Source organism: Ambystoma mexicanum, chromosome 3p, assembly GCF_040938575.1.
Source record: "Ambystoma mexicanum isolate Mex_15411 chromosome 3p, UKY_AmexF1_1, whole genome shotgun sequence".
Classification (NCBI taxonomy): Eukaryota; Metazoa; Chordata; class Amphibia; order Caudata; family Ambystomatidae; genus Ambystoma; species Ambystoma mexicanum.
In genome coordinates, this window is record NC_090925.1 from 1,224,468,596 (window position 1) to 1,224,494,782 (window position 26,187).

Consider the following 26,187-nt stretch of genomic DNA (forward strand, 5'->3'; position numbering starts at 1 on the left):
AGCAATAAAATCTTGGTAACAGAAAAAGGAACGTGAAGGAAGTACAAATCTCTCCTCCACAGTCAATGCTCAGATCAACCAGTCATCCAGGTAATGGGGCCAAGGAGATGAGTAGAAACACTCTGGGGCCACAAGAAGACTCCAGCCAAGTGATGAAAATCATGGAAATGGTATATGAGGGATCCTCAGAGTCCGGGCAGCTTTCCTCCAACTATGCATCTGGAAGACCTGAAACCCAAGCTGAAGGGAAATCCTCCCCATAGGGCTACCTCCTTCATGGTTTGTATTACAAACCAAGTGGGCGTCCCCAACAAAATTCCAGGTGAATACATTATGACAAAGAGCCAGAATACACACATCAGCAATCAAAGCGTGAACAGCAGAAGAACACAGGGGATGTAGAGTGGGCCTTGTTACTTTATAATGCACTCAGTGAACATGCTTGTACACAGCACTCAATCTCTTTCCCTCCCACCTTTCTGTTCTACTCCAGTTTCTCTTCTTTGTGGTGTCCCTCAGGGGACTGCCATCTCCCCAGTCTTGTTCAACATCTACATTCAGCCTCTGACCAAGCTCATCCTCTCTTATGGCTTCCTGTGTTACTTCTACGCAGATGATACTCAAATCATTGTGCACCTAGATCTGAGGCTGACACTGCATTCAGGCTTAGGACCTGTTTGGGGGTGGGAGGGATTGGATGAGCAATAATTGGCTCAAGTTGAATGGCGACAAGGCCGAGATGCTGGTGGTGGGACCACCATCAGGTGTTGCTTTGTAGACTCCCTCTTTCAGGCCCCCCGTCTCTTGCCACATTTCCTATTCCCAGAGGAGGTTGGAAGTGACCTAGGGGTTAAAATCTCATCTCATTCTGCTGAAAACCAGATGAAGGCTGTTTGTCATAAGGGTTACTTCTAGCTGAAGATCTTGCATATAAAGTCCTCCCTTTTATACCATTTTAGTTTAGAGCACCGGTGGTGGTTTCCTTAATTCTATCCTCAATGGATTACTGTAACTCTCTTTGTCAGGTAAGCCCAACCTGCTTACCCGATTCAGCGTGAATTGCCACGGGGAGAGCTAGGCGTGCCCATATTACGCCTGCTTTACACCACCTTCATTGGCTTCCGGTGGCCAAATGGTTCAATTTAAATCATTGTGTTTGGCGCACTGCGCTTTGCATGGCACTGGGGCAGAGTATCTTCAGACACAATTTTGCCCGTATATTCCAACCCGTTCTCTCCGCTCTGCCATTGCTTGCTTGATTGATTGATTGCTGTCCCCCGGGCAAAAAACTCTTGTATTGGGGGTAGAGCTTTTTCCAATCACAGCAGCTGTGCTGTGGCATGCTCTTCCCTGGTCATTCCCCTCTAAGGTTAATTATTTGTCTTTTAGGCATTCTACTAAAACTCACTTGTTTTAATCTTCATTCACATGTCTTTTTCTCTCATTGCTGCTTAGCGGCAAGATGCCTCTGGGCAGATGTTGCGCTATATGCATTTTTGTAACAAACACAGCGAAGTGTCCAGCGGGCGCACTAGTAGCCAGGTAGATCAGGGAGCAAGTGCAGACAGAAACAGGGGTAAGCCGTTAGCTGCAACGTGGAGAAGGAAAATGAGGATACGCAGCTCATGAGTAGCTCAAACGCAAAACAATTACCTGCAGTCTTGGAGGAAACTGCTGAGCTGCAGGATACCATGACAGTTGCCTAACCTTACAATGGCACCTGGCCACATTAATAGATCAGCTTACTGAGCATACTGCATTAACAAGTGCAATAGGCAGAAATATTTTCAATACAGAGAGAGTAAAGAAAGGAGCCACCTGTACGGAGGGTATGAATACAGTAACCCAACTTATTCTGTGATCAAGAGATTAGGCTCAAACAGATCAACTAATCAGACCTTTTTCAGGCAATTTAGTGCAGAGATAACACTGGATTCCTTCTGCCTCCTTTTACTTGGAGTGAATGGGGATGGTGTTCCATGTAATAAGTGGGCCGGAGATAGCCAAAGGAGTGTGAAGGATGAATAGGCAAGCCCAGTTCCGGAGTGAGATCAGGTCAGTAGGGGGGCTTTGCATGGAGCCTGCCGTAGCCATTACCCGGAAATGGCAATGGGCAGGAGAAATTTGAAAGGAAAGCAACTAACCTGCTTGAAGCAATAATCAATATTCCGATTAAGACTAGAGACCATTGGAACTTTTAAAGGAAAACCAGAGTTTTGCAGGGCTAGAAAGCTTTGTGGCTCAAGGCAGGGCTGTCAGATGGGGCAACCTTTGGCTGATTGATGATAATACATATACGCCTGAAAAGCATGGGGAGTAGAATTTTGTGTTTGTAATGTCAGTGGTTTCCCCTACGGCAGGGCCTGAAACCTGCAGCTCTCAGATGTTTTGGACTATGGCAGCCATGATCTCTCACGACGGACGATAATGGCTAACACTGTTGTGAGTTATAGTCCACATGTGGTGAGCCAAACATGCAGAACCATGACTCAGACCAAGACCAAGGGGCATAGGAGGAAGATCCCCATGGCCATAGAGTTACAATATCTGAGCCATGGAATAACTATTGAGATGCTAAAAGTATTATACTGGTGTGCCTTAAATACTGCGAGACTGAGTTAACTAAAAGGGTGACCACAGAAAAAGTATTGAAAATTGACTAGGACACCAAGTCTGTATAGTTTTCACCCCTTTCACTGTATTTGTTACTCGGCCATAGATTCTCCTTCTGTTTTAGGTACCTCTCCCATTTTTCATCCAATCCTCTTCCCCACAAAACATATATATTTTTTTATTCATTCTGTGTCAGCGTCAAAGCGCGTACGTTTTCCATTCCCCCTCCCCTTGTCTCATCTTCCTGGTTTCTGGGCTGCCACCCTTCATCCCTGCCCACCACGCTCCCATTGGCCATCCTGGCCCTCAGACATCCATCAAAGGCCGCCCCTGCTGTGGCAGCAGCACCTCGTTGAAGGACCCAGAGTGAAAGGATGACTCACAGAGGCAGCTCCTGCTAGTGTCTGCCAATGTCAGCCTGAGCAGCTAGGAGCTTGCAGCCGTCAACCTGCTGCAACCAATCAGGTAGGGGGTCAGGTGGTGCAGTACTCCCTGCACCCTTTCAAATTGGCCCACCCACCCCCTTTTCACTCCTTGTCATCTCTCTAACTAAATCATTGTAGTAAACGGTTTGCTTAGCCCCCCCGAACTTTTCCCCTCGATATTCACTGTCCTTGCACTGCTGCCGTGTTAAAAACTTGGTGGTTTTTTCTCTCCCTTTTAGGAATGTTGAATCTGGATGTTTTTGCATTGCTGTGTTGTTGTCTCACTAGGCTCTCTCCCACTTTCTAGGTCCCCCCCACCCCGCTTGGTGTTCTGATTATTGTTGTGCATCACTGGTCTATTCCTCGTGTGTTGCCCTGTGTCGGACCCTCTCCCTACGCATCCTGCGCTGTGTGGCACTGGGCTTTGCATCTCTTTCTCACTGCCCCCTCCTCCTCCTAGCAACCCCTATGGCGCTTTCCGTTCTCCCCCGCCTCATATTCTATCTCCTATCCCTCTCACTAAATCTGGAAAGAAGTACAAGAGGGGCATCCTGGTCTCCAACCCAGGCCTCCCTATTGCTGATACCAACACCAGTGCTTCCTCCAGACAACTTTCACAGACATCCTCTTTGCCGCTCCCTCTCCAAACCTATGGACCCCTCACATGGTCTCAAATCTCCCATTAATGGTGACACACAGGGTCAGCCCTTCTGGTCTTCTTCCACTCTTCTAAGACCATCATTAATGTCCATCTTAATGGCACCATCTTGGTCCAGGGGCCTCAGCCCAATCTCCTCCTTTTCGATAGGCGTCTCCCGATTCTTATCAACTTTGTTCCTTCTCCTGCTGCCTCTACCGGCTCCTCCATCACCACCTTCTTCCGTCGCCTCTCTGGCACCTTCCTCCTCCTCTCTGGCTTCCTTGCCACCACCTGCTATCACCTCTGCCCATTCTCGGGCCCCTCTACCACTTCCACCAGGTGTACCCAAGCCTGTACCCTTCCCCGGAAGTCCTTCTAATGTGGCAACCTGCTCCACATTGCCACTCAACTCTGTCAAACACTCCTGTGACATCTGCCACCTCCTTGAAGCGCTTGACCTGAGTGTCCTTGCCCTCACTGAGACATGGTTCACAGCTAGCTCTGTCACAAGCTTTGAAACTCTCTGCCCTGATGGCAACAATATCCTCTCCGTGCCCACAGCCAACCATCCCCCAGGGGGTTAGCTCATCCACTCCTCATTCTGGAGAGGGGCGCTGTCTGTTACTCCTACGCAGGCCCACTCATCCTTCGAATGCCTGCAGGCTTTTTAACTCTCATGGCCTTCCTCTGATTGGCCACCATCTATAGGCCACCTGGCGAGGCTTCCCTCTTCCTCTCAGACCTCTCCCCTTCTCTCGTTGCCTCCAACTCTCAACCTCTCCTCTGAAACCTCAACATCCACCTGGATGCTTCTGATGCCTCCTCCGGGCTCTTCTGCGACTCTCTATTCTACCCTCTGGTCAGACACACCTTGGATGTTCTCATGTTCTCATCTCCTCAGACATCCCTTCTCTCTAAACCTCTCACTACTCCTCTCTTGAACGGACCACTTTCCTCTTTCCTCTCACCCGACACTCTGTGTCCCAGGCAAAGGCCACCCCAGTACGGCCGCCTACCTTTTCAGTCATTCGGCCCATGAAGCGTGCGTCAGTGGATGCCTTTGCTGAGACCTTCTCTGCGGCTGACTCGCACCCTGACACAACCCTCTGTAATCGGCATCTTGCCATTTCCAACACTCTGGACATCCTTGACCCTGCTATGAGAATCCGTCTGAAGCCTTCCTCCAAGTGCAATTCTTGGTAGGACTCTGACCTCGCCGCCCTGAAACTTAAGTGCAGGGTGGCTGAGAAAAAGTGGAGGGGTTCGGGTGCATCCTCCAACAAACTGGCCTGCCGCCTGCTCCAAAGGCAATACAGACTGTCCTGACCAAGAAGAGAGTCCACATCTAAGCCGGCGTCTCAGTGGCCTCTAGCAACACGGCCAAACTCTTTAAAATCTGCAAGGAGCTGGGCAATCCTTCTGCAGTCTCCACCTCTTCTGTTCCCTCCCAGGCCTTGGCTTCTCACTTCACTACTAAACTCAGGACAACAGTCCCCGCTCCGCTCTTCCTCTACCACTCTTGCCCCCCCCACCCCGCACACCCTCTCCGGCTGCCTCTCCCTCTCCTCCTTTCTTCATTAACACCCGACAATGTTTCTAGGAAAGTCCGATCTATGAAAGTGTTGTCCAAACAGGTTCTCCCCTGCTCCTCCAGAACCATCAAGGGCCACATTGACACCCTTGCTCCAGTCATGGTCGATTTCCACAATCACTCTTTCACCATTGGTGCTTGCCTCGCTCTCCTCAAGCACTCCCCTGTGCACCCCCTCCTTAAAAACGTTCTGCAGATCTTACCTATCCAGCTAACTATCGCCCGATCTTTATCACTCCTTTCCTGGGCAAACTTCTGGAAAAGATGGCCATCCCCCAGCTTACCCTCCACACAAAATGTTGGTTGTCTCCATGACCAGCAGTCTGGCTTCAGAGCAACTGGAGGCACGGAAACTCAACACCCAGAAGATCTGCTCTCCAATCTTGACACCAGCACCCCTTCTGTCCTCATCCTCCTTGATCTTTCTTCTGCTTTCGACATGGTCAATCACACCCTCCTGATCAATCAACTCCATGAGAACCTGGTCATCACAGATCAGGCCCTGGAGTGGCCAACCTCTTTCCCCCTGGACCGGCCCTCCCAGGTCCAATTTAGGTCCTTTCTCTCCATCATCTCCACATGTGGTGTTCCCCGGGGCTCTAACTGCTCACCCTGGCTCTTCAATCTCTACATGGGCCCTTTGGCCCACCTAATCTATACACTCTGATCTGCTCCAACTTTCAGTGCTGTGTGGATGACACACACACACTAATATATATATATATCTCATTCCAGACTGTCTATTCGCAATTCAGGATTGGTGTGCCTTCAACGATCTCTGCCTTAATGCCAGAGAGACGGAGATACTACTCATCGGCGCCCCTGCTCCCGCTTTCCCCCGCTCACTCTGGCCGCCCTCCATAGGCCCTCTTTGTTTGCCTTCCTACGAGGCAAAAAACCTTGACATCTACGACTCCACTCTCTCCTTACATCACTGACCTTTCCAAGAAGGCCCATTACCAGCTGCACCCTCCTCAGAGGTACTTTCTGTTCTCACTTTCCCCCAGAAGCTCATGGTCTCCAGAGCCCTGGTTCTCTCTAGGTTGGACTACTGTAACAGCCTCCTTCTCAATCTGCCTTACTCTACTCTCCGCCCTCTGCAACTAATCCAGAACAGGACCGCAAGATTTATCCTTGGCCTCAAGCCCAGGGACCGTATCTCTCCAGCCCTGAAATCTCTCCACTGGCTCCCGGTGGCTGCAAGGATCAAGTTCAAGACCCTCTGCATCGTCCACAAGGCTTTCTGGGGCCAGGGCCCGCAATACATCCAACACTTTCTTCCTAAATACCTTCCTTCTCAATCCCTTTGCTGCCTTCTACTCTGAGGGTCAGACGCTTCTCCAGGCAGAGACTAGGGGGTAGATCACTTTCCTCTGCAGGTGCCTCCCTCTGGAACGGCCTCCTTCTTAACCCTTTCAAACTTGAGCTGCACCACCTGAAGTTCCGGAAGCAGCTCAAGACTTTCCTTTTGTCCTCTGCTTTCTCTCCCTCCTTCCCCTGATAACCTACCTGTCTGCTGTGCCTACTGGCTGCTTGGTTACCCTCGGAGTGTTACTGGGTACCGGGCTCCTCTAGTCTCCCCCACACTGCCCCTGGGCCTGTCATGCACTAGGGGCTGTAACTGTAACCTCTACAGCCCCCCCTGCCTCCTTGCACTTACCCAGAGCCACGCTGCCCTGGCTGCACTTACTCAGAACAATGTTTCCCTGATTGCACTTTCCCCTTCCCTTCCCTTCCCTTCCCTTCCCCTTGCACTTGACTGTTCCCTTTCCCTGCATTTTGCGTTCGGCACTTGCACAACCTGCATTAAATTGAGATCTTGGACAGCCCACTTTGTTTATTTGTTATGCAAAATTATATAGCTATAGTAATTACATTAATACAAATAGGTGGTGTGCATATTCATAGGAGTATTATATATATATATACACACACACACATGTACACAATGTTAAGATTGGGCTTGGCATCAGAGATTGTGAAGTACATTATTTTAAACTTAGACAGAATAGACAAGATGGATGAAAAAGATCTTTGTGGATATTTTCAGCAATATGATGTCTGCTATTGAGCTCTTCTGACCATCAGCATTTCTCTTATGTTATCTTCTGCATCCTTTACACTTCGTTCCAGATACGATTTCTTCTGCTGCAAAATAGGACATATTAGGATTCTATTAATATGTGTTTCACCCAAAAAAAAGACATTTATGATTCTGTGCATCTGCATTATTTCACCCTCAAGAGTTATTGTTAATTTAAACTCAAATAATAATGGAAAACAAAATTACATAATTGACATTTCCTTTCTTTGTGATTCTCTTTAGTTACCTCCACACAGTACAAATAGCAATTCCATTGCAAGCACTCCATCACATCTAGTTCCAATTGTTAAGATGGATATCTGGAATCTGACCTGGTGTACAGATTTTAGGGCGCCACCCGAGTTATAGCGAACAGATTAACTGAGGTTAGCCAAAACCCAATCGATGTAGCAATGGAGAGCAGTCAAGGCAATTCTCAGAAGAGTGCAAGTGGGAGTGGGGTTTTGGCTCCACAATGCGTCCACACAATAATTCAATTTAGACAGGCAAGTACAAAAATACACACTAGAAAATGAAACAAGTAGGAACTATTGCACAACACTCAAATATATGGAACAAGTTACTTACCTGTAACTGTTGTTCTCCAGCATGGGTCTGGCATGGATTCACATGCTCATGAATATTCCCCGACGTCAGGCTGGGAATACTCGGTAAAGAAAAAATCAGTATCAGTTTCGTTTCTGATCTGTCTTTCTTAGTAGTAACCAATCACTGATCTCTGGGTCATACTGCCCCCAGCCAATGACTGCCCTCTCCCTAAGCCCCGCCTCTGGCAGCCATCCTCAGATTTGGTAGCACGCCAAGTGGCAGTATGACCAAGTGAAGAGCCGCAGAGGGGTAGGTGGGAGGGTTCGCATGTGAATCCATGCCAGACCCATGCTGGAGAACAACAGTTACAGGTAAGTAACTTGTTCCTTCTCCAGCATGGGGTCTGGCATGGATTCACATGCTCATGAATAAAAGAATACATAGCAGTATACACATGCACAACCACGGGAGGTGGCAACAGGCTCAACATTAAGCAATACAACAACTCAACATTAAGCATCTCTTACCTCCTCACCAGGCTCAAGTTAAGCGAACAGGTTGCGCAGCACTGCTTGGCCGACCCTGGACTCCTCCCTGGAGTCCCGATCGACGCAGTAGAATCTCGTGAAGGTGTGCGTCGACCTCCACGTAGCAGCCCTGCAGATGTCCAGCAGGGGCACACCAGACAGGAATGCATTGGTAGCAGCGATCGCTCTGGTCGAATGGGCTCTAGGACGGCCGGGCAACGGTCAGTTTGCCAACCGGTGGCAATGCATGATGCAGCCGCAGAGCCATCTGGTAATGGAAGTCTTCGAGAGAGCCTTCCCTTGATTCACAGACCCAAAGTTCACAAACAGTTGTGACGTTTTCCGAAAACTCTTCGTGCGGTCCACGTAGAACTTCAGCGCAATAGCTACAACCAGCGAGTGCAAAGTCCTCTCGGCCGGCGTCGAAGGCGACGGAAAGAAAACTGGTAACACCAAGGGCTCGTTGAGGTGGAAGTCCAACGGCACCTTGGGCATGAAGGAGGGGTGCGTCCTCAGCACCACCCTCGTGTCATGAAAAGTCAAGTATGGAGGCTTGCAAGATAGGGCCTGAATCTCTCCCACTCGTCGTGCAGAGGTGATGGCCACGAGGAAAGCTGTCTTCCATGACAGGAACTTCAAAGGCGCCGAATGCATAGGCTCGAATAGGGCCCCCATGAGCCTGGTCAGCACCACATTAAGCTCCCACGCCGGGGCAGGAGCCTTCACCGGCGGGAATGATCGGAATAGTCCCTTCATAAATTCCTTCACCAGGCGATGAGACCACAAGGACGCCCGTCCCGTCATCCTGGTATATCAGGAGATGGCAGCCGGATGTATTTTTATGGAGGCGTGAGCCAGTCCAGCCTTGGCCAGCGACAGCAGGTACGGCAGCACTTGAGGGGCCGTAATTCGCAGAGGGTTAATCTTCTGTGCACGGCACTAGACAGAGAACCTCTTCCATTTATGACCATAACACCTGAGAGTTTAGGACGCCCTGCCCTTTGCAAGAACCTCTCTGCAATCAGCCGGGATATCGTACCCTCCAAACTCGTGCTGCAGGAGCCAGGTCTGCAAGTTCAGCGACTGTGGGTCGTGGTGGAGAATGGCGCCTCCTTCTCTGGAGAGAAGATCCACGTCCGCCGGCAGCCTGACTGACGGGGACGTTGACAAGTCCAGAAGGTCCGGGAACCAGACCTGCCTCGGCCACGCCGGTGCAACGAGGATCATCCGCACCTGGAATTCTTGAGCTGGTTGACGAGGCGGAGCAGCAACAGCAATGGAGGGAACGCGTATAGAAACAGGCCGTCCCAAGGGAACGAGAAAGCAATGCCCATGCTCCTCGGCTGTGGGACCCTGCTGGCGAACCTCTGGCACTTGGAGTTCGTCGCCGTCGCGAACAGGTCGATCTGGGGTTTGCCCCATCGTTGGAAGAGTCGATCCACTTGATCCTGGCGCAGTTCCCACTCGTGGCACGAGCGCAGCTCCCTGCTGAGTGAGTTGGCGATGGTGTTTTTTATTCCTGCCAGGTGGAAGGGAACCAGAAACATCCCCTGGGCGACAGCCCAGTGCCACAGATCCTGGGCCTCCTTGGATAGGGCTGGGGATCTGGTGCCCCCCTGCTTCCGTATGTAGAACATTGTGGTGGTGTTGTCGGTGAAGATCCTCACCACTTTGTCCTTGAGGGATGGGAGGAACGACTTGAGCGCCCAGAACACTGCTCGGAGCTCCAAGATGTTGATGTGAAGAGACCTCTCCTCTGGCAGCCAAAGGCCTCTTGCGAGTAGATCTCCGGTGTGGGCCCCCCAACCCTCTAGAGAGGCGTTCTTAGTCACTGTCTCCTGAAACGCCGGGGTTTGAAAGTCCGTGCCCGTCGTGAGGTGAGCCCGGGTGCCCCACCATAGGATCGCCCGACGGAACTCCTCGTCGAGGGGGATCTGGTCCTCGAAGCAGCCCCTCGCCTGAAACCAGCAGGCGTCGAGGAACTCCTGTAGCGGACGCATCCGAAGTCTGCAAAGGGGCATAAGGTAGATGCATGAGGACATCATCCCGAGAAGGGACTTGATGGACCTCACCCTGGCTAAGTCCGTGGCTAACAGGCGCCGCAGCTTGCCCAGGATGGTCTTGGTCCTCTCCTCTGAAGGGGAGGCCAATTGCTCCACTGTATTAGCTTCGCCCCCAAAAACAGTGCTACTTGCGATGGAACCAGGTGGGAATTGGGGTAGTTGATGGAGAACCCCAGCTCCGTGAGCAACCGGACGGTCCTCGCCGTATGATCGACGTCGAGTTCCCTTGACCTTGTCAGGATTAGCCAGTCGTCCAGGTAGGGGTAGATGTGGATCCCCTGCAGACGCAGCCTCGCCGCCACTGGTGCCTGGCACTTGGTGAAAACCCTGGGTGCCAACTTTAATCCGAACGTTAGGGCTCTGAATTGGTAGTGGCGTCCCTGAACCACGAACTTGAGGAAGTTCCTGTGCCTTTTTATAATGGGGATGTGGAAGTAAGCATCCTCTAGGTCCAACGACGATAGGAAGTCGCCTTCCTCCAACTGTCCCAGCACGTGCTGGAGGGTGACCATAATGAATTTCTGCGCCTTGATGTATTTGTTTAACCTACGCAGGTCCAGGATGGGGCGCAAACCGCCTGTCTTCTTTCTGACAAGGAAGTACCTTGAGCATACTCCGGAGCCTCCTGGAGACGAGCCCGATGACATCTTTCTTGAGCATCGCCTTTACTTCCAACAGCAGTTGAGGGACGTGATTCTCCTTCCTGGCCACGGGAGGAATGCGAGGGCACTTCTTTAGGAATTCCAGCAAGTGCCCGTTGGCCAGGGTGTCCAACACCCAACGATCAGTGGAGATGGACTCCCACACTCTGACGAACTTAGTCAGCCGGCCTCCCACTGGGGTGCTTCGGTGGGGGCCCGACAACCCGGCCGGGTCAGTCTTGCTTGGAAGCGGCCTTGCCGCCTTGGCGACGATGGCGGGAACCCCCTTGCTTGCCGCGACCTCTGTAGGCCTCCTGGGAAGAGGAGCGGGCCGCCTGGCGGTAGGTGGAGGAGCCACCGCTGGATCATTTGGAGGCACCCGGTCTGCCTTCAGGGCTCCGAAAGGGCCGTCGCTGCTGAAGCATCCCAAGTGCCCGGGCCGTCTCCGAGTCAGTCTTGATGGCCTGTAGAGACTCATCCACCGCCTTACCAAATAGGTTGTTGCTGTCGAACGGCATGTCCAACACTCTGGTCTGGTCGTCCTGACGAAAGTCTGTCGCCCTGAGCCATCCTCGTCGTCGGAGGCAAACTCTGTTGCCCAGTTGGCGAAATCCGGTATCGGCAATGTCCGTTGCCACCATTATGGCGTGATCCAACGCCACCTCGCCCTCCTGCAGAATTTCTAGGGCCTCCGCCCTTTTGTCATCCGGCAGGAAATCTAGCAGGGGAGCGATCTTGAACCAGAGCTCCCTGTCGTAGCGGGCCACGATCTCTAAGGCATTTGCCGCCTTAATCGTCATCGCCGCCGAGATGACTCGTCGTCCCATAGAGTCCAACTTCTTACCCTCGCTGTCCGGCGGGGAAGTGGAAGTTGAAGCCGCCACGCCCGCTGCCTTCTTCTTAGCCGCTGCCGAGACGACAGAGTCCGGCGTGGGCTGGGCCCTGAGGCACAAGGGGGCGGCATCGGGAACTCGGTACTTCTTCTCGTACCTGTCCCTCTTGGCGGGTGTCGTGGCAGGGTTCTTGAGGACAGCAAGCCCCTCGTCCCAGATGTTGTCGAGTAAAGGCACCGCGAGGACTGTCTTCCTCTTAGCCTCTCGTCGTTGGTACAGAAACCCCTCCTTTTTCTGTTCTTCAGGGCAGAGCTGGAAGAGCTTGGATGCCCTGGTTTTCATGGAATGGAAAGAGCCAACCTCGTTGGCTGGGGACGCCCGCGGGGGGGGGGGGGGGGGCGGGGGGTGACGGCAGGATGTCTGCTGTGTCATTGCCGCCGTCCGTGTCGCCGTATCAGTTGCCGTATCCGCTCCCGGAGAGGGGGATGAGGGGTCCACCGGTCTCGCAGGCACGAAGGGCGGAGCGGGGTGGACTCTCCTCCGCTTGTTCGGAGGGCTTCCCGTCGGGCCTGGTTCTGGCTCCTCAGTCGGGGTGCGTGGTAATCTCGTCCTTATCTCGGTACATAAGGATTGGATTGCCAACGAAATGGCTGCCGAGCTAGCCTGGGGCTCGGGCAATGGCTGCGACGGACGGGATGGCTGCTCCACTGGGCCCTGTTCGTCGTCATCTTCGATCACGTCAGCAGGGACCGTCCCCTGGGATCGAACCTTCTCGAACCTCTCGTTGAGGCCCTTCTCGGTCTCCACCAGTTCCTCCTTCGAGATCGACCGGGTCCGCTCCAGCAGCCTACCCGGGTTCTCGGACTTCCTCTTCCCCGAACCAGAACGCTGGCTCGTGGTCGAACGTGCCGGGGAAGTAGTGCTCTGCTTGGCAACCGAAGAGCCCGACCTTTTGGCGCTCCCGGAGCCCGCGGACACGCGGTGTTTGGCCTTCTGTTGGGCCCCCGTCACGGGGGCACCCTCAAAGGACTTAGAAGCCCGCTCAGACTGCTTCGCCTTCTCACTTGCTGTGCCCTTCTCCAGCCAGGTGGCGAGGCAGGAACAACGATCTTGTTTGGTCCGCTCCGAAAGGTTCTTGCAGAACGCACAGTCCTTCTCCACGTGCGTCTTGTCCCCATGGAGGCAGTAGAGACATCGCGTATGCTTGTCCTCCTTGAAAAGTTTATATAATCCGCATCCAGGGCAGTTCCTGAACAGCTTGGATCCGGGCGTCGAGCTCCCCTTGTCCTGGGCCATGTCCGTTGAGGTAGGCCGCAGATCTTCCGGAATCCTCCAAGAAGTGTAAACTCGATGGAAACTTCACCCTTGAGGGGCGTAGAATAATTCCAAAACAGGTCCCCGTTATCGGAAGTAGAAACGGTGGAGCTTGAGGCTCGATTAAAGCTAATAAAATGAGAATTTCTCCTGAAAAAACGTGAAAACGCAGTAAAAAACTCAAGCTAAACACGAGGACTCCCAACACTTAAGCGTGCGGTAAAAATCTGAGGATGGCTGCCAGAGGCGGGGCTTAGGGAGAGGGCAGTCATTGGCTGGGGGCAGTATGACCCAGAGATCAGGGATTGGTTACTACCAAGAAAGACAGATCAGAAACAAAACTGATACTGATTTTTTCTTTACCGAGGATTCCCAGCCTGACGACGGGGAATATTCATGAGCATGTGAATCCATGCCAGACCCCATGCTGGAGAAACAAGTTACCATAAGACTTATGAACAAATTCAGTAACTTATTCAACAAAAGAATGAAAGTGATGCAGTAGGATGGAACCAAGTCACAAGAAATGTGGCCCAACGTCAGAAGTGCAATCCCTATGAGGAGTGGGGCCTGGTGCCGAAAGGTCAAAGCTTCTCCCCCGAAGGGGTATTAAGTAGGTAAGGTTCTTGTGAATGTTCTAGAGAAGTTTCTGGTAGGTAAAATATGGTTCTATCTTTTAGGTACAGCTGCTTTTGGAGACTATCAAAAAGCAATGGAATAGAATGACCAACGTTTGTTCTAAGTTGTATTCTAAGGAGAACAGGTGGGGATGAATGGTATGCGTTTACTTGCCCCTCCTCCCAGACTCCGATTTTCCCAGAGTACTAACTGGGTTGACTAGAGGTCGCAGGAGACAGGTTTTCCCACCGTTGGATCCAGTGAGAGTTGCCCAGGAGCTGCAGGTGCAAGGATTCTTCTGGTCAGTTCGAGGAGCAGAGTGCAACCCTGTGCAATGAAGAAATGCAGAAGGCACAGATGCAGACATCTTCAGAACACTTCACCAGATGGGGTAGCTCTAGTTCCAGCAACAGCCACTGCACACAGGCGACAGTGGAGTCATTCCAGTCGCAGTTTAAGACCTTCCAGAGCAGGATCCCTTGAAGCTGGGAGGCTAAAATTCGGCAGGAAGGTGACTTACACCTCAAACTTGTGAGTACAGAGGTTCTGGTGACGAACACAGAACGGCGACAGTTCTAGCGAGGTAGCCCACTGGAGAGCTGATCAGTCCACTGGGTGATCCAGGGACACGTCTGAAAACTCAGGATGGCTGCATCTTCGAGAAGGTGCTAGACTGGTTGTTCCACCAGTCCAGTGCAGTGCAGTGGGGCGGGGGAAGTGGTGGGATGGGATTGGGGGGGGGGGTGGGTGAGATGGGGCAGAGGGAGGGGTGTACCGCTCACAGCCTTCACAGATCATGTCGTCCAGCAGGGCTTCACCGGGACAAAACGCAGGAAGGGATGTGGGCCTCTTTGGGAGTCATCCACGGATCTTCAGTTGGCTGCTCTTCGACACAGGATACTTGGCTCCAACGCTGATCTGTAGGAGTTGGATTCTTAGTCAAGTTTCTGCCTGGAAGCAAGTCCAAGCCCTCCAATGGTAAGGATCTGGATCATTCAAACAGCCAGAAGTGCTCCAATCTGGGACCACTGTGGGTTTCACTCATGCCACACACCTAGACTTTCGGGCATCATGGATGTGGAGTGGGGAAAGAGTCTCACCCCCTTCCTGGGTGCCACACACACACACACAAAGGCATCATTGCCCGGGCAAGTGCATAGCTTATATGGGATTTCCTGACCTATCAAGGCAGGAAGAAGGCCAAACAACAATGTGGCCAAAGAACAAACCTAAATCTTGTGGCATGGACCATTTTAAAGGCACAAGCAATGTTCAGTAGCCATACACAGTTAACACAAATGTGCACACGAAAAACAATGCAAAAATGGTAAAAATATGATTGCTTGTCTTTAGCACATATAAAAGTAACCAAAACTCCGAAGTGTAGAAGACTAGCGCGATACAAACGTACCCCCACTGCACTGCATTGTGCTGTGTGCACTGTCAAAAATTACCAAAAGGGTAAAAGATAAAAAGACAAAAGGAAACAGTTTTCCATTACTGTCAGCCTGAAGAACAGATCAGCATTTTCCCCATAACAAAATGAGCAAAAGGCCATGGAAGTGACTTCCTTGTAAAAAGTAAAGACCGGTTCAAAAACAAAAAGGTTGAGGGTCCATAGAAATATGGAGGGAAAGTTTCTAAAATGAAATCTTACCCAACATCTATGATGCCCCACCACCCTCCACGCCCTGCCCATGCCACGCCACTTTTCACAATTCTTGATAGTGTTTGCCAGGTATTACCATCACACGCTCAGATACTCCCATGATATGCCAGCTTTTCATTGAGTTACTCACCCCATTTCCTTTGTTTTAGCCTCGTATTCGGATCATTTAAACATTGCAAGTAAACGTCGAGGCACTCGCACCATTCGCCAGATATTGTTTGTTTCCTAGGGTACTCCCATTCCACGAGCCAGATATCCAAAATAAACCCAGATTATCGACAATTGTGCAGAAGGCACTGTACATCAAGAGATGTGTTCCGCTAAACTGGTGGCAGATGAGGAATGCATAGCCCCAGCTTTTCTTTTGCCCTGTCGACACCTTGGTCCATCTGCCAGGCTAGCGGGAAAGTAGGAAAGCCAAACACTTCTGGCAAAAGTGGACCGCAGTGCTCTGGCTAACCACCTGCCCATACTGGCCCCCCCTCTGCTGAAGGCTGAGGAGTGGGGGTGTAGGTGGATATGCAAATACCGACAAGCGCAACCGGCAGTGGCTATGAGCCCTCCACCTCAACCTACTCTCCCTTTCGACACCCGCGATGGAAACCACTCTTTCTTCTATTGCCCACACAAGTCTAAAGTGAATATCAAGACAAACGCTGAATGTAAACCTTCTATGATGAGAGGCTTGCAAGTCAGTCTTCTCCCATAAAATCTTTTAGAGAAGATCGAAGACTGTCTGCATAGAAAGCAACACTAATGTGTAGTTTAAAGTTTCTATAGACGTGTGCAGTCGGTTTCAGCAGATGGCTGCTTAACATAACTGGGGCAATGTTTGCTGCCACCATCAGTGCATTTCAGGGTTTGCAATTAAGATCAAGAATAAATGAGCAGAAGTTACAACCAGCTCCTAGGTGTCGGGAATCACCCGGTAGGTAGGAGCGAGTATACAGCAAATCTAACTCCCACAGGGGAGTCAAACATTTTGCAAATTATGAATGATCACATATGTTTACATGTAAAGCTTAATGTCTTATGTATGTTTATAAGGCACCAGTTGACCTGTAGAACCATAAGTAGCTCCAGGTAGCTGTAGGTTTCAAGCTAACAAGGCTCTCCTAGGCTAGAAGCAGGAGCTAAATAGCTCCCATCAATTTCAAACCATGGCATTTACTGTTACATAAATAATCTTGGCTCATTTCAGGTAGCATCTTTTTACAGCATAGTGCATGTGAATTACTATCTAGCAAAGTTGGATAGCCCTTGACAAGCAGCAGGATAGGTTAGATATTTTGCAAGTACATATATATACACACAATTGTAGATTCACAACGCCATTCAACGATCAGGGGCAACCTGTGGAAAGAAACAGCAGAACCCATCACTGGGGCCGCGATCCAGTCCCAAGTATCTTCCTAAAAGTGAAGTGTGCCATCTGAGGGGGTGCCAAAATGCTAGCACCAGCATAGAGAAAGCTTGGCCTCCCCTTGCTTTGTGTATTTGTCATTAAACATGAAGACTTATATTCCATCAAACTGAAACAGCCTTCTGTCATAAGCTTAATTAACTGTACAAAGGACAGGAAACGTTACTCACTATAGTGCCTAGTGTACTCCTAGTCCTTAGTCCCCTTTCCTCAATACTAGTGGGATATTTGTAGCACCATAAAATAAATGCTTCCGTCTTATTTTTTTGTTTCGTGGCCCGAGTGCATGCTAGGCCAGAGGTTCAGCCTCCCCAAGCGCCGAACCTCAGTCCTTTTCGGCCACCCTAGGTCGATATGTTTAGGTCAGACATTTTAAGGGCATGCTGGGAGAGTGAAGGAGGAAAGGGGACTATGGACTAGAAGTACAGTAGTCACTACGGTGAGTAACTTTCCCTTACTCCTACGTCCCGCCCCCTTTTTCTCCATGGGAGATTCACAAGCACATGTCTGCCAACGGCTGGCAGGTCCCTCAGCAGTTTAACTGAAGTGATTTTAAGACCGCTTGACCAAACTGAGCATCTGCTCTCAAGCTCATGTTCAGGCAATAGTGTTCACAGAAAGCTGAAGTAGTAGCCCAAGTTGCTGCCCTTGTGATAGTGTCCCATGGAACATGTATGAAACACCACCATGGCTGCCTTAGCTCAGTCGAGAAGGGCCTGAAGGCCTTTCGGATGCGGCCGCTTCTGGAGCAAACAGCTCTCCAGAATTGCGGCCATCCACCTGTCAATGGTCGCTTTTGACGCAGACGCGCCCTTATTTGCTCCCCTGAACGTGACAGAGTTGAGGGATTTCCTAACTCCCTTGCTCCGGTCGAGTTAAACCTTCAATGCTCTCCTGACGCCCAATGAGTGAAGGACTCTCTCCGACTCTGAAGTTGGAAAAACACTGGGAGGCAAATGTCCCGATTAATATGAAATTAAGAAACTATCTTGGGGAGGAACGAAGGATGTGTGCGAAGCACCACCTTGTCCTGATGGAATGTTGTGAAAGGTCAGTCTGACGCTAGGGACTGTATTTCACTTATTGTCCTGGCTGAAGTTATGGCCACCAGGAATGCAGTATTCCAAGACACCAGCCGGATATCCACCAAAACCACTGCTTCAAACAGTGTGTGACATAAGGCCATTAGGACAATATTTAAATCCCATTTGGGGTGAGTAGGTTTGACTGCTTGGAACAGTCGGCACAACCACTGAAAGCGCTGCCTTACCACAGGATTCCAAATGAAGGTTTGACTGTCCGAATTCAGATATGCATCCAGTGCCGACAAGCAAGTTCTGCAGGTATCGGGCTTATAGCCAGACTCCGCCAGACAAAATAAAGGCAGGCACATCATCCAAGGAGGCTGATCGAGGGTTCTTGTGTTTCCCCAATGACCAGTGGCAGAATTGTAGCCACTCACTCTTATATTGAGCCCTGGCGAAGTGGTAAAGACAAAGGAATCAGTTAAGTCAATTTCACTAGATCCGAGAACATGGCTGGCCACCAGGGTGCTACTACAATGAGAACAGCACTCTGCTTCCTGAAACTTCTGCAGCGCTTGATGGATTAGAGGCACTGGCGGGAAAGCATAAGCTATCATCCCATCCGATGGGAACCCTAGCACATCCCAGAGGGAGCTCACTCTGCTCATCCCCACCCCCCCTCCTCCCAGTCGCACAGGCAGGGCATTGACTGTTCATGGTGGAGGCAACAATCTACCTGGGGAAACCCCCATTGGTGAAAAAATCCCCTCACCATCTCTGGGTGTAGTTGCCAACATGGGTGCTGTCAGTGGCCAGCAACGGGTTCAGACTCCCCTTAAATACAATACCTGTACTCTCTGACCTTTAAAATGATTGGGCCTCCACCAAGCCCCCCTCCTCCAAAGGTGGTGGTGGGACTGGGACTTCCATCAAACCCATAAGGCCCATCAGCTTATCATGAAAAGCCATCACTGACAGTGGAATTTCTTCCCCCTCCTCAGTCAGGCCTGGATTTATTGGGGCATCCGTGTCCGGCATCGATGGAGGTGGCGGGTTCTGTACCAGAGGAGCCACAGGAGGTTTAGTGTCCCAGGGGGCGGGGGGAATAGAGGAAGGGATTCCTGGATACTCTGGAGGGGTCAGCATGAAGTCTTTAAAAATGCCTTTGAAATACTCCTTCATAGAGTCCGAATGCATGAGTGTCTGGAACCTCTGAAAAAACGTCTCCTCCAATTGATGCGTCCAAGTGGCCCAGGCCATCCACAGAGTCACTTAATAAAGAAGAGAATAAGTGATAGGAAGAGACAGATTAGGTGGCAGAGAATCTGGTCAGTGCCGACCACTCCACCCTCAGAATGGATGCATCACCCTCGCCAATAGCTCTATGAAGCAGCCCCAAAGGGTCACATGCCAATGACGCACAGAGTGGATTTGGGCCGCTCCTTGGCACCAAAGACGCTATCAAAGTCCCAGGAAATGGAGCGTCTGAGGGAGCAGACTCCATTTTGAGCCGCAATCGCACAGACAGGCTCATTGAGGTTCGAATCTCGTCGTGCTTGGCCCACTGGAAGGGAATGCCAGTGGTATCGGATTAAGCCCTCAACAAGGAATCTCCTGGGAGATCCCCAGTATGTTTGGCTCCCAGAGGAGCCTGTACGCTGCCAGTAAGATGATTAGCCCAAATGGAGGGAATTCTGGAGAGGACCTCGGTAGATTTAGCTCCAAATGGGGGAACCTCGGACTTGCCAGTGTGGACCTTAGCCCTCTTCAAGGGAACCTTAGGGATGACCCTGGTGCATTAAGCCCCCACAGGGGGCAAGCTCTGGTATTCAGCTATGCCTCTACAGGGTCAGGACAAGTCCTGGTAGTGCAAAGGTTTAATCAGCCCCTTCTGTGACCAGGGACCTCTTACGAGGATCCGCCGGCTCTGGTCCCTGAAAAGAAACTCACTTACTTGTCGATGTTTCTACACAGAGACAAATTCCTGAATATGCTCTGGCACTACCTTCCCAGTGCTGGAGACATCGAGTGAGGGCCTGAACTAAAAGTGCGTCACAGGCAAAGCACGTGTCCCACCTGTGATCCGGGCCCAAGCACTCCAGCAGAGCATGTGTGGATCCAACGTAGAGTACCACGCAACATGCAGCAGTCAAACCCCTTTTGTCCCGGCATAAGCAGGCCAAAAAGGGGAGAGAAACCAGAGATGTGGGTAAAAAATATCAAGGCAAAGACAAGAGTGAAAAAATAAAAATAATAAATTGTACCCGCTGCTGCTGAAGCATTTGGCCTGACATCGAAGAAAAAAGGAATGGGGTTTGAGGCCCAGAGGACAGGAAGGCAGAGCCTATGGTCAAGCATGCGCTCGGGCCGGCAAAATAAAAATAGGAGAGACATTTTTGTATGGTGCTACAAGTATGGAGGAAAGGGGACGGGACGTAGGAGTATTTTAAATTACCATGTTGCACGACTAGAAGCCTGTATAAAAGCATCAGGACCAGAGGCACGCTACTGCCTTTAGCACCAAGGCTTATTTTATTTTCCATCAGGAAAGCGGACACTGCAATTAGGGAAAAATAATCCTTCAACTGGGAATACTGTTCGCATCTTCATTTTAGGATTTCCTACCTATAGCCACCATTTAACTGAATGAAGAAGGGTGTGGCTCACATCTCAGACATCAACATCACCTTTGCCAAAAGCATTTCTCCCCACCTCCTGGATGCCAAACGTCTTGTAAAATTAAATATATAAAAATAAATACCAATTCCAAATCTTGGCACATTGAAACATGCAATACTGCCCAGCAAACCCCTGAAAAAGGAGTAACCATGGACTAGAGATTCAGGTCTAAACTAACCCACTACTGTGCAATCAGCACTCACCCCAAAAGTACAGACGTTTTCCCTTGCAGAATGTGAAACATACTTTTCTTTCATGAGTAAAAAAGAAAAACTGCTTACGGATAAGAACCAGACCATCTGGGAAGTAATCCTCACCATTGGCTCCTAGAGCATTGCCCACATAGTACATGTGCCAAAGAGGAACAAACGTATAGTTATTTCGCAGACGCTTCTTCTCCAATATAAAATGACAGGCTTATTACCAATACACAGAAATTCACATGTGGTACCTCAACATGGCACAGTGATATCCTCCTCGTTCTACATATACTAATCGCTTAAATGACAAACAAGCACTTTCCAGCTATCTTAAGTGACACACCCAAAGACCAACTTCAAACCTCCAGCATATCTCCCCTTTAAGTCCCTTTAAAAGTAATTCCTTTGACCCATGGCAACAAAAAGGTGAAGAACAAGGCAAGTGAAAAGTTCAAACTATATGTAATCTCCCATTGTCCCTTTAGGGGTCCAAACTATCATACTATCCGTGAGGAAAACTAATTTAAAACTATCCGTAAAAGATGCTAGGTGCCAGAGCTGAACCAAAAGGGGCTTCATTTTGAGATTCAGAAAAGGGTGTTTACAGAAGGTGACTTGACTAGGTTTTTTTTTCTTCAGATTGCTGCAGGCCACAAGGGAGTCATGGTTACAACGTGTTTCCTGTATAGTGAGCCACACAATTCTTTGGAGGTAGGCGGCTCAAACAACCAGTGCTAAAAAGAAAAAAATAAATAAAAATATATAGAATACCTACCAAACATGCAGGTGTAGTGATCAAAGCTTTACAGTAATTGTTTTGTGCATCCATAAGTAAGGAAAGCGTACGCTTCCATAACAGTTCCCCAGCAGAAGTAACTAGCATAGAGAAATTCTTGCAGAACATTTGGTTGATGGTTGAAGAGAATTCAAGAATAGTACTTAAAAGTATCACTTTTGAGCTTCCTTACTTCCTGTAAATCATCACTTCTGGGATCAATGAGTTATCAATAAACTTCTCCTAATCCTCTGGACGCTAAGAAGAACAAGTTACTTACCAACTGTAACGTTCTTTCGATTGGATGTTCCTCCCACATATTCCTTATCTTAGATATATCCTTACCTTCAGCTTTGCTGCTTCGGAAATTTGTTGTCTCTCCACCAGAGGGAGCTCCACTCGAGGCTGCAGCGTCGACGTCCCTCGTCGGCATCCGTCGAGCACCGACGTCATCCGCTGTATAAATGCCTCGAGCGTGCCCGTTGGCCCGAGTTCTGTTTTTTCGTATATTGTAGCCAATGGATTGTAGTTAATGGCGTGCCTCTTTTGACCCAAGCCTTAAAAGAATTTAGAGTGTAAATCACGTAAACTGTACTGTGGGGTAGGCTGGGAGGGTCGATGAGGAATATGTGGGAGGAACATCCAATCGAAAGAACGTTACAGTTGGTAAGTAACTTGTTCTTCGAATGGATTGTGTCCTCCCATGTATTCCTCATTTTAGATAGACTCCCAAAGCAGTTTTGTATTGGAGGTGGGAGTACAGAAATTTTAGTCATGTACAGAATGAAGTACTGATTTAGAGAACAGACCTCTTTGTGAAGAAGTCGAATCTAGAGCATAATGTTTTATAAAAGTGTGCATGGAAGACCATGTGGCTGCTGCGCAAATATCTTGCACAGTAACACCCCTTTGAAGTGCTGCTGAAGCTGCCATGCCCCTGCTTGAATGAGCCCAAAGCCTACCTGGAGGATCTTTCCCAGCCAATCTATAACATTGAGTTATAGCCAAAATTATCCATCTAAATAATGTTTGCTTAGTCACGGCTAGTCCCAATTTGCGGAGTGTGTATCCCACAAAAAGTTCGTCACACTGATGAAATTTTGCCAATCTTGAAATACAGAAGCCAAGAGCTCTTCTAGGATCGAATCTATGTAGCTGTTCCTCTTCATTAGTTGCGTGAGGAGGAGGGTAGAAAGTAGGCAGTGTTATTTTTTGTGACAAGTGAAAATTTGAGACAATTTTTGGCAAGAAAAAGGGCTTTACTTTAAGGACCACTTTATCTTTATAAAAAATGTGTGAGGAGGCCGGCTAGAAAGTGCCTGCAACTCACTTACCCTGCAGGCTGATATAATTGCCACAAGAAGTATTGTTTTTAAAGTAAGAAGCCTTAACAGACAATAATGTAAAGGCTCAAATGGAATGCATGTGAGGAACTTTAGTACCAAGTTTAAGTCCCACACAGGAACTTGAAAAGGTATTGGAGGAAACACATTTAGACCTTTTAAGAATCGAGTTATTAAAAAAGTTATCTTAAGTAAGATTCTTCCTCTGAGGAGCGCTTAAAAATAGATAGTGCTGCTAAATAACCTTTCATCGTGCCAACCTGGAGCCCCAGATTAGCAAAGTGTAACAGAAAAGATAATATTGCGGGAATATTACACTGAAATGGGTCCACATTCTTATCTCTGCACCAGTTACTGAACTTGTTCCAACACCACCGATACAGAGATTTAGTTGCTGGCCTGAAGGTCCCAATCCTTGTATTTCAACCTCTCAGAAGCCATGCATGCAGACTGAGTCTGTTGACCTCTGGATGGAGAGAAGATCCTCTCTTTTGGAAGACGTATTGGAGGGCAGATGGACATGTCCAGGAGGTCCGGGTACCACATTCTCCTGGCCCAATCCGGGGCAATTAGGATCATGGTTTTCCTGACCTTTCTCAACCTCCTGATTACCTTAAGGATCACAGGGACTGGAGGAAACGCCCATTCCACTATGAACGCGTCCCCTAGAGCTCCTCTCGGGGGAAAATACCCTTGAGCAGTACAGTTTGGGAAACTGTGCTCTGCCTGCTCAGAGCGTCCGTCGCTGTGTTTTGCTCTCCGGCTAGATGAACTGCCGACAGAGAGATCCCTTCTTGTATTGCCCAGAACCAGAGCTGCATTGCTTCTCTGCACAGTGGTAGTGACCCTGCTCCTCCTCTCCTGTTGAAGTAGTACATGGCCACCGGGTTGTCCGTCATTATCAAGACATTCTTTCCCCGTCCAGAGGGCAGGAAGGCCTTCAGCGCTAGTGAGCAATAGGTTGATGTGTAGTTTGGACTCCGACGGAGACCAACGACCGCCGATTGTCAACTCGTTGGGGTGAGCTCCCCACCCTCTGATTGAGGCGTCAGTCACTACCGTCATCTCCGGCCATGGTTGCCAAAAATTTTCCCTTGAGGATATGTTCCCTGCAAGCCCTCCATTGTAGATCCTGTGCTACTCTGGCTGGAACTTGCAATAGATCTGACATTTCTCCTGAAAATTGGGACCGTTGAGTCCTGAGGGCCCATTGAAGGGATCTCATCCTCAATCTGGCTTCTGGCACCAGAATAATGCAGGATGCCATAAGACTGAGCAACCTGAGAAAAATTGAAGGCCGGTAGATACTGGCATTCTGGAATCTTATTACCATCTGCAGAATGTAGTGAGCTCTCTTCAGGATGCAAGGCTTTTCCCAAACAAGTATCCAGGACTGCTCCAATAAACTGGAGTTTCTGAGATGGTATCATGTTTGACTTTTTTAAATTCAGACAAAACCCTAGTTTGTGAAGGAAGTGGCAGGTTTTGGACAGATGTTCCTGGGCTTGTTCTGGAGAACGTGCCCTTATCATCCAATCGTCCAGGTAGGGGTAGACATGAATCCCCCCCCTCTCCTGAGACTCGCTGTCACCACCGCCATCAACTTGGTGAAAACTCTCGGGGCGGAGGTCAACCTGAATGGTAGAACTCAAAACTGATAGTGAGAATTGCCAATCGCGAGCATCAGGTACTCTGTGCTTGAGATGGATTGGCACATGAAAGTAAGCATCCTGAAGGTCCAATGATACCAACCAGTCTTGGAGTTGGAGAGACTGAAGGATCTGAGAAAGTGTGATCATCTTGAACTTGTCCTTCCTAAGGAACTTGTTTAAGCTTCAAGTCCAAGATGGGTCTCAGTCCTCCGTCCTTCTTTGGTATGAGGAAAGGAACAAGTTACTTACCTTTAACTGTTGTTCTCCAGTATGGGTCTGGCATGGATTCACATGCTCATGAATATTCCCCGTCGTCAGGCTGGTAATCCTCGGTAAAGAAAAAAATCAGTATCAGTTTCGTTTCTGATCTGTCTTTCTTAGTAGTAACCAATCACTGATCTCTGGGTCATACTGCCCCCAGCCAATGACTGCCCTCTCCCTAAGCCCCGCCTCTGGCAGCCATCCTCAGATTTGGTAGCACGCCAAGTGGCAGTATGACCAAGTGAAGAGCCGCAGAGGGGTAGGTGGGGGGGTTTGCATGTGAATCCATGCCAGACCCATGCTGGAGAACAACAGTTACAGGTAAGTAACTTGTTCCTTCTCCAGCATGGGGTCTGGCATGGATTCACATGCTCATGAATAAAATACATAGCAGTATACACATGCACAACCACGGGAGGTGGCAACAGGCTCAACATTAAGCAATACAACAACTCAATATTAAGCATCTCTTACATCCTCACCAGGCTCACCTTAAGCGAACAGGTTGCGCAGCACTGCTTGGCCGACCCTGGACTCCCCCCTGAAGTCCCGATCGACGCAGTAGAATCTTGTGAAGGTGTGCGTCGACCTCCACGTAGCAGCCCTGCAGATGTCCAGCAGGGGCACACCAGACAGGAACGCCGTGGTAGCAGCGATTGCTCTGGTCGAATGGGCTCTCGGACGGCCGGGCAGCGGTCGGTTTGCCAACCGGTGACAATGCATGATGCAGCCGGAGAGCAAACTGGAAATGGAAGTCTTCGAAAGAGCCTTCCCTTGATCCACAGACCCAAAGTTCACGTATAGCTGTGGCGTCTTCCGAAAACTCTTCGTGCGGTCCACGTAGAACTTCAGCGCTCTAGCTACATCCAGCGAGTGCAAAGTCCTCTCGGCCGGCGTCGAAGGCGACGGGAAGAAAACTGGTAACACCAAGGGCTTGTTGAGGTGGACGTCAGACGGCACCTTGGGCATGAAGGAGGGGTGCGTCCTAAGCACTACCCTTGTGTCATGAAAAGTCAAGTATGGAGGCTTGCAAGATAGGGCCTGAATCTCTCCCACTCGTCGTGCAGAGGTGATGGCAGTCTTCCATGACAGGAACTTCAAGGGCGCCGAATGCATAGGCTCGAATGAGTCTCCCATGAGCCTGGTCAGCACCACATTAAGTTCCCACGCCGGGGCAGGAGCCTTCACCGGCGGGAATGAACAGAATAGTCCCTTCATAAATTCCTTTACCAGGCGATGAGACCACAAGGACGCCCGTCCCGT

At 49.9% G+C, this 26,187-nt stretch overlaps 1 protein-coding gene across 1 annotated transcript in view; it reads right to left on the reverse strand.

Annotated features, from left to right (window-relative positions):
- Positions 1-7,088: 7,088 nt before the first annotated feature.
- The window catches only part of PFDN1 (prefoldin subunit 1), a 243,689-nt gene continuing 224,590 nt past the window's right edge, over positions 7,089-26,187 (reverse strand). The window contains exon 4 of the mRNA XM_069652679.1: positions 7,089-7,417. Coding sequence (XP_069508780.1) covers positions 7,334-7,417 — 84 coding nt within the window. The 3' untranslated portion in view covers positions 7,089-7,333. The remainder of the gene's footprint in view (positions 7,418-26,187) is intronic.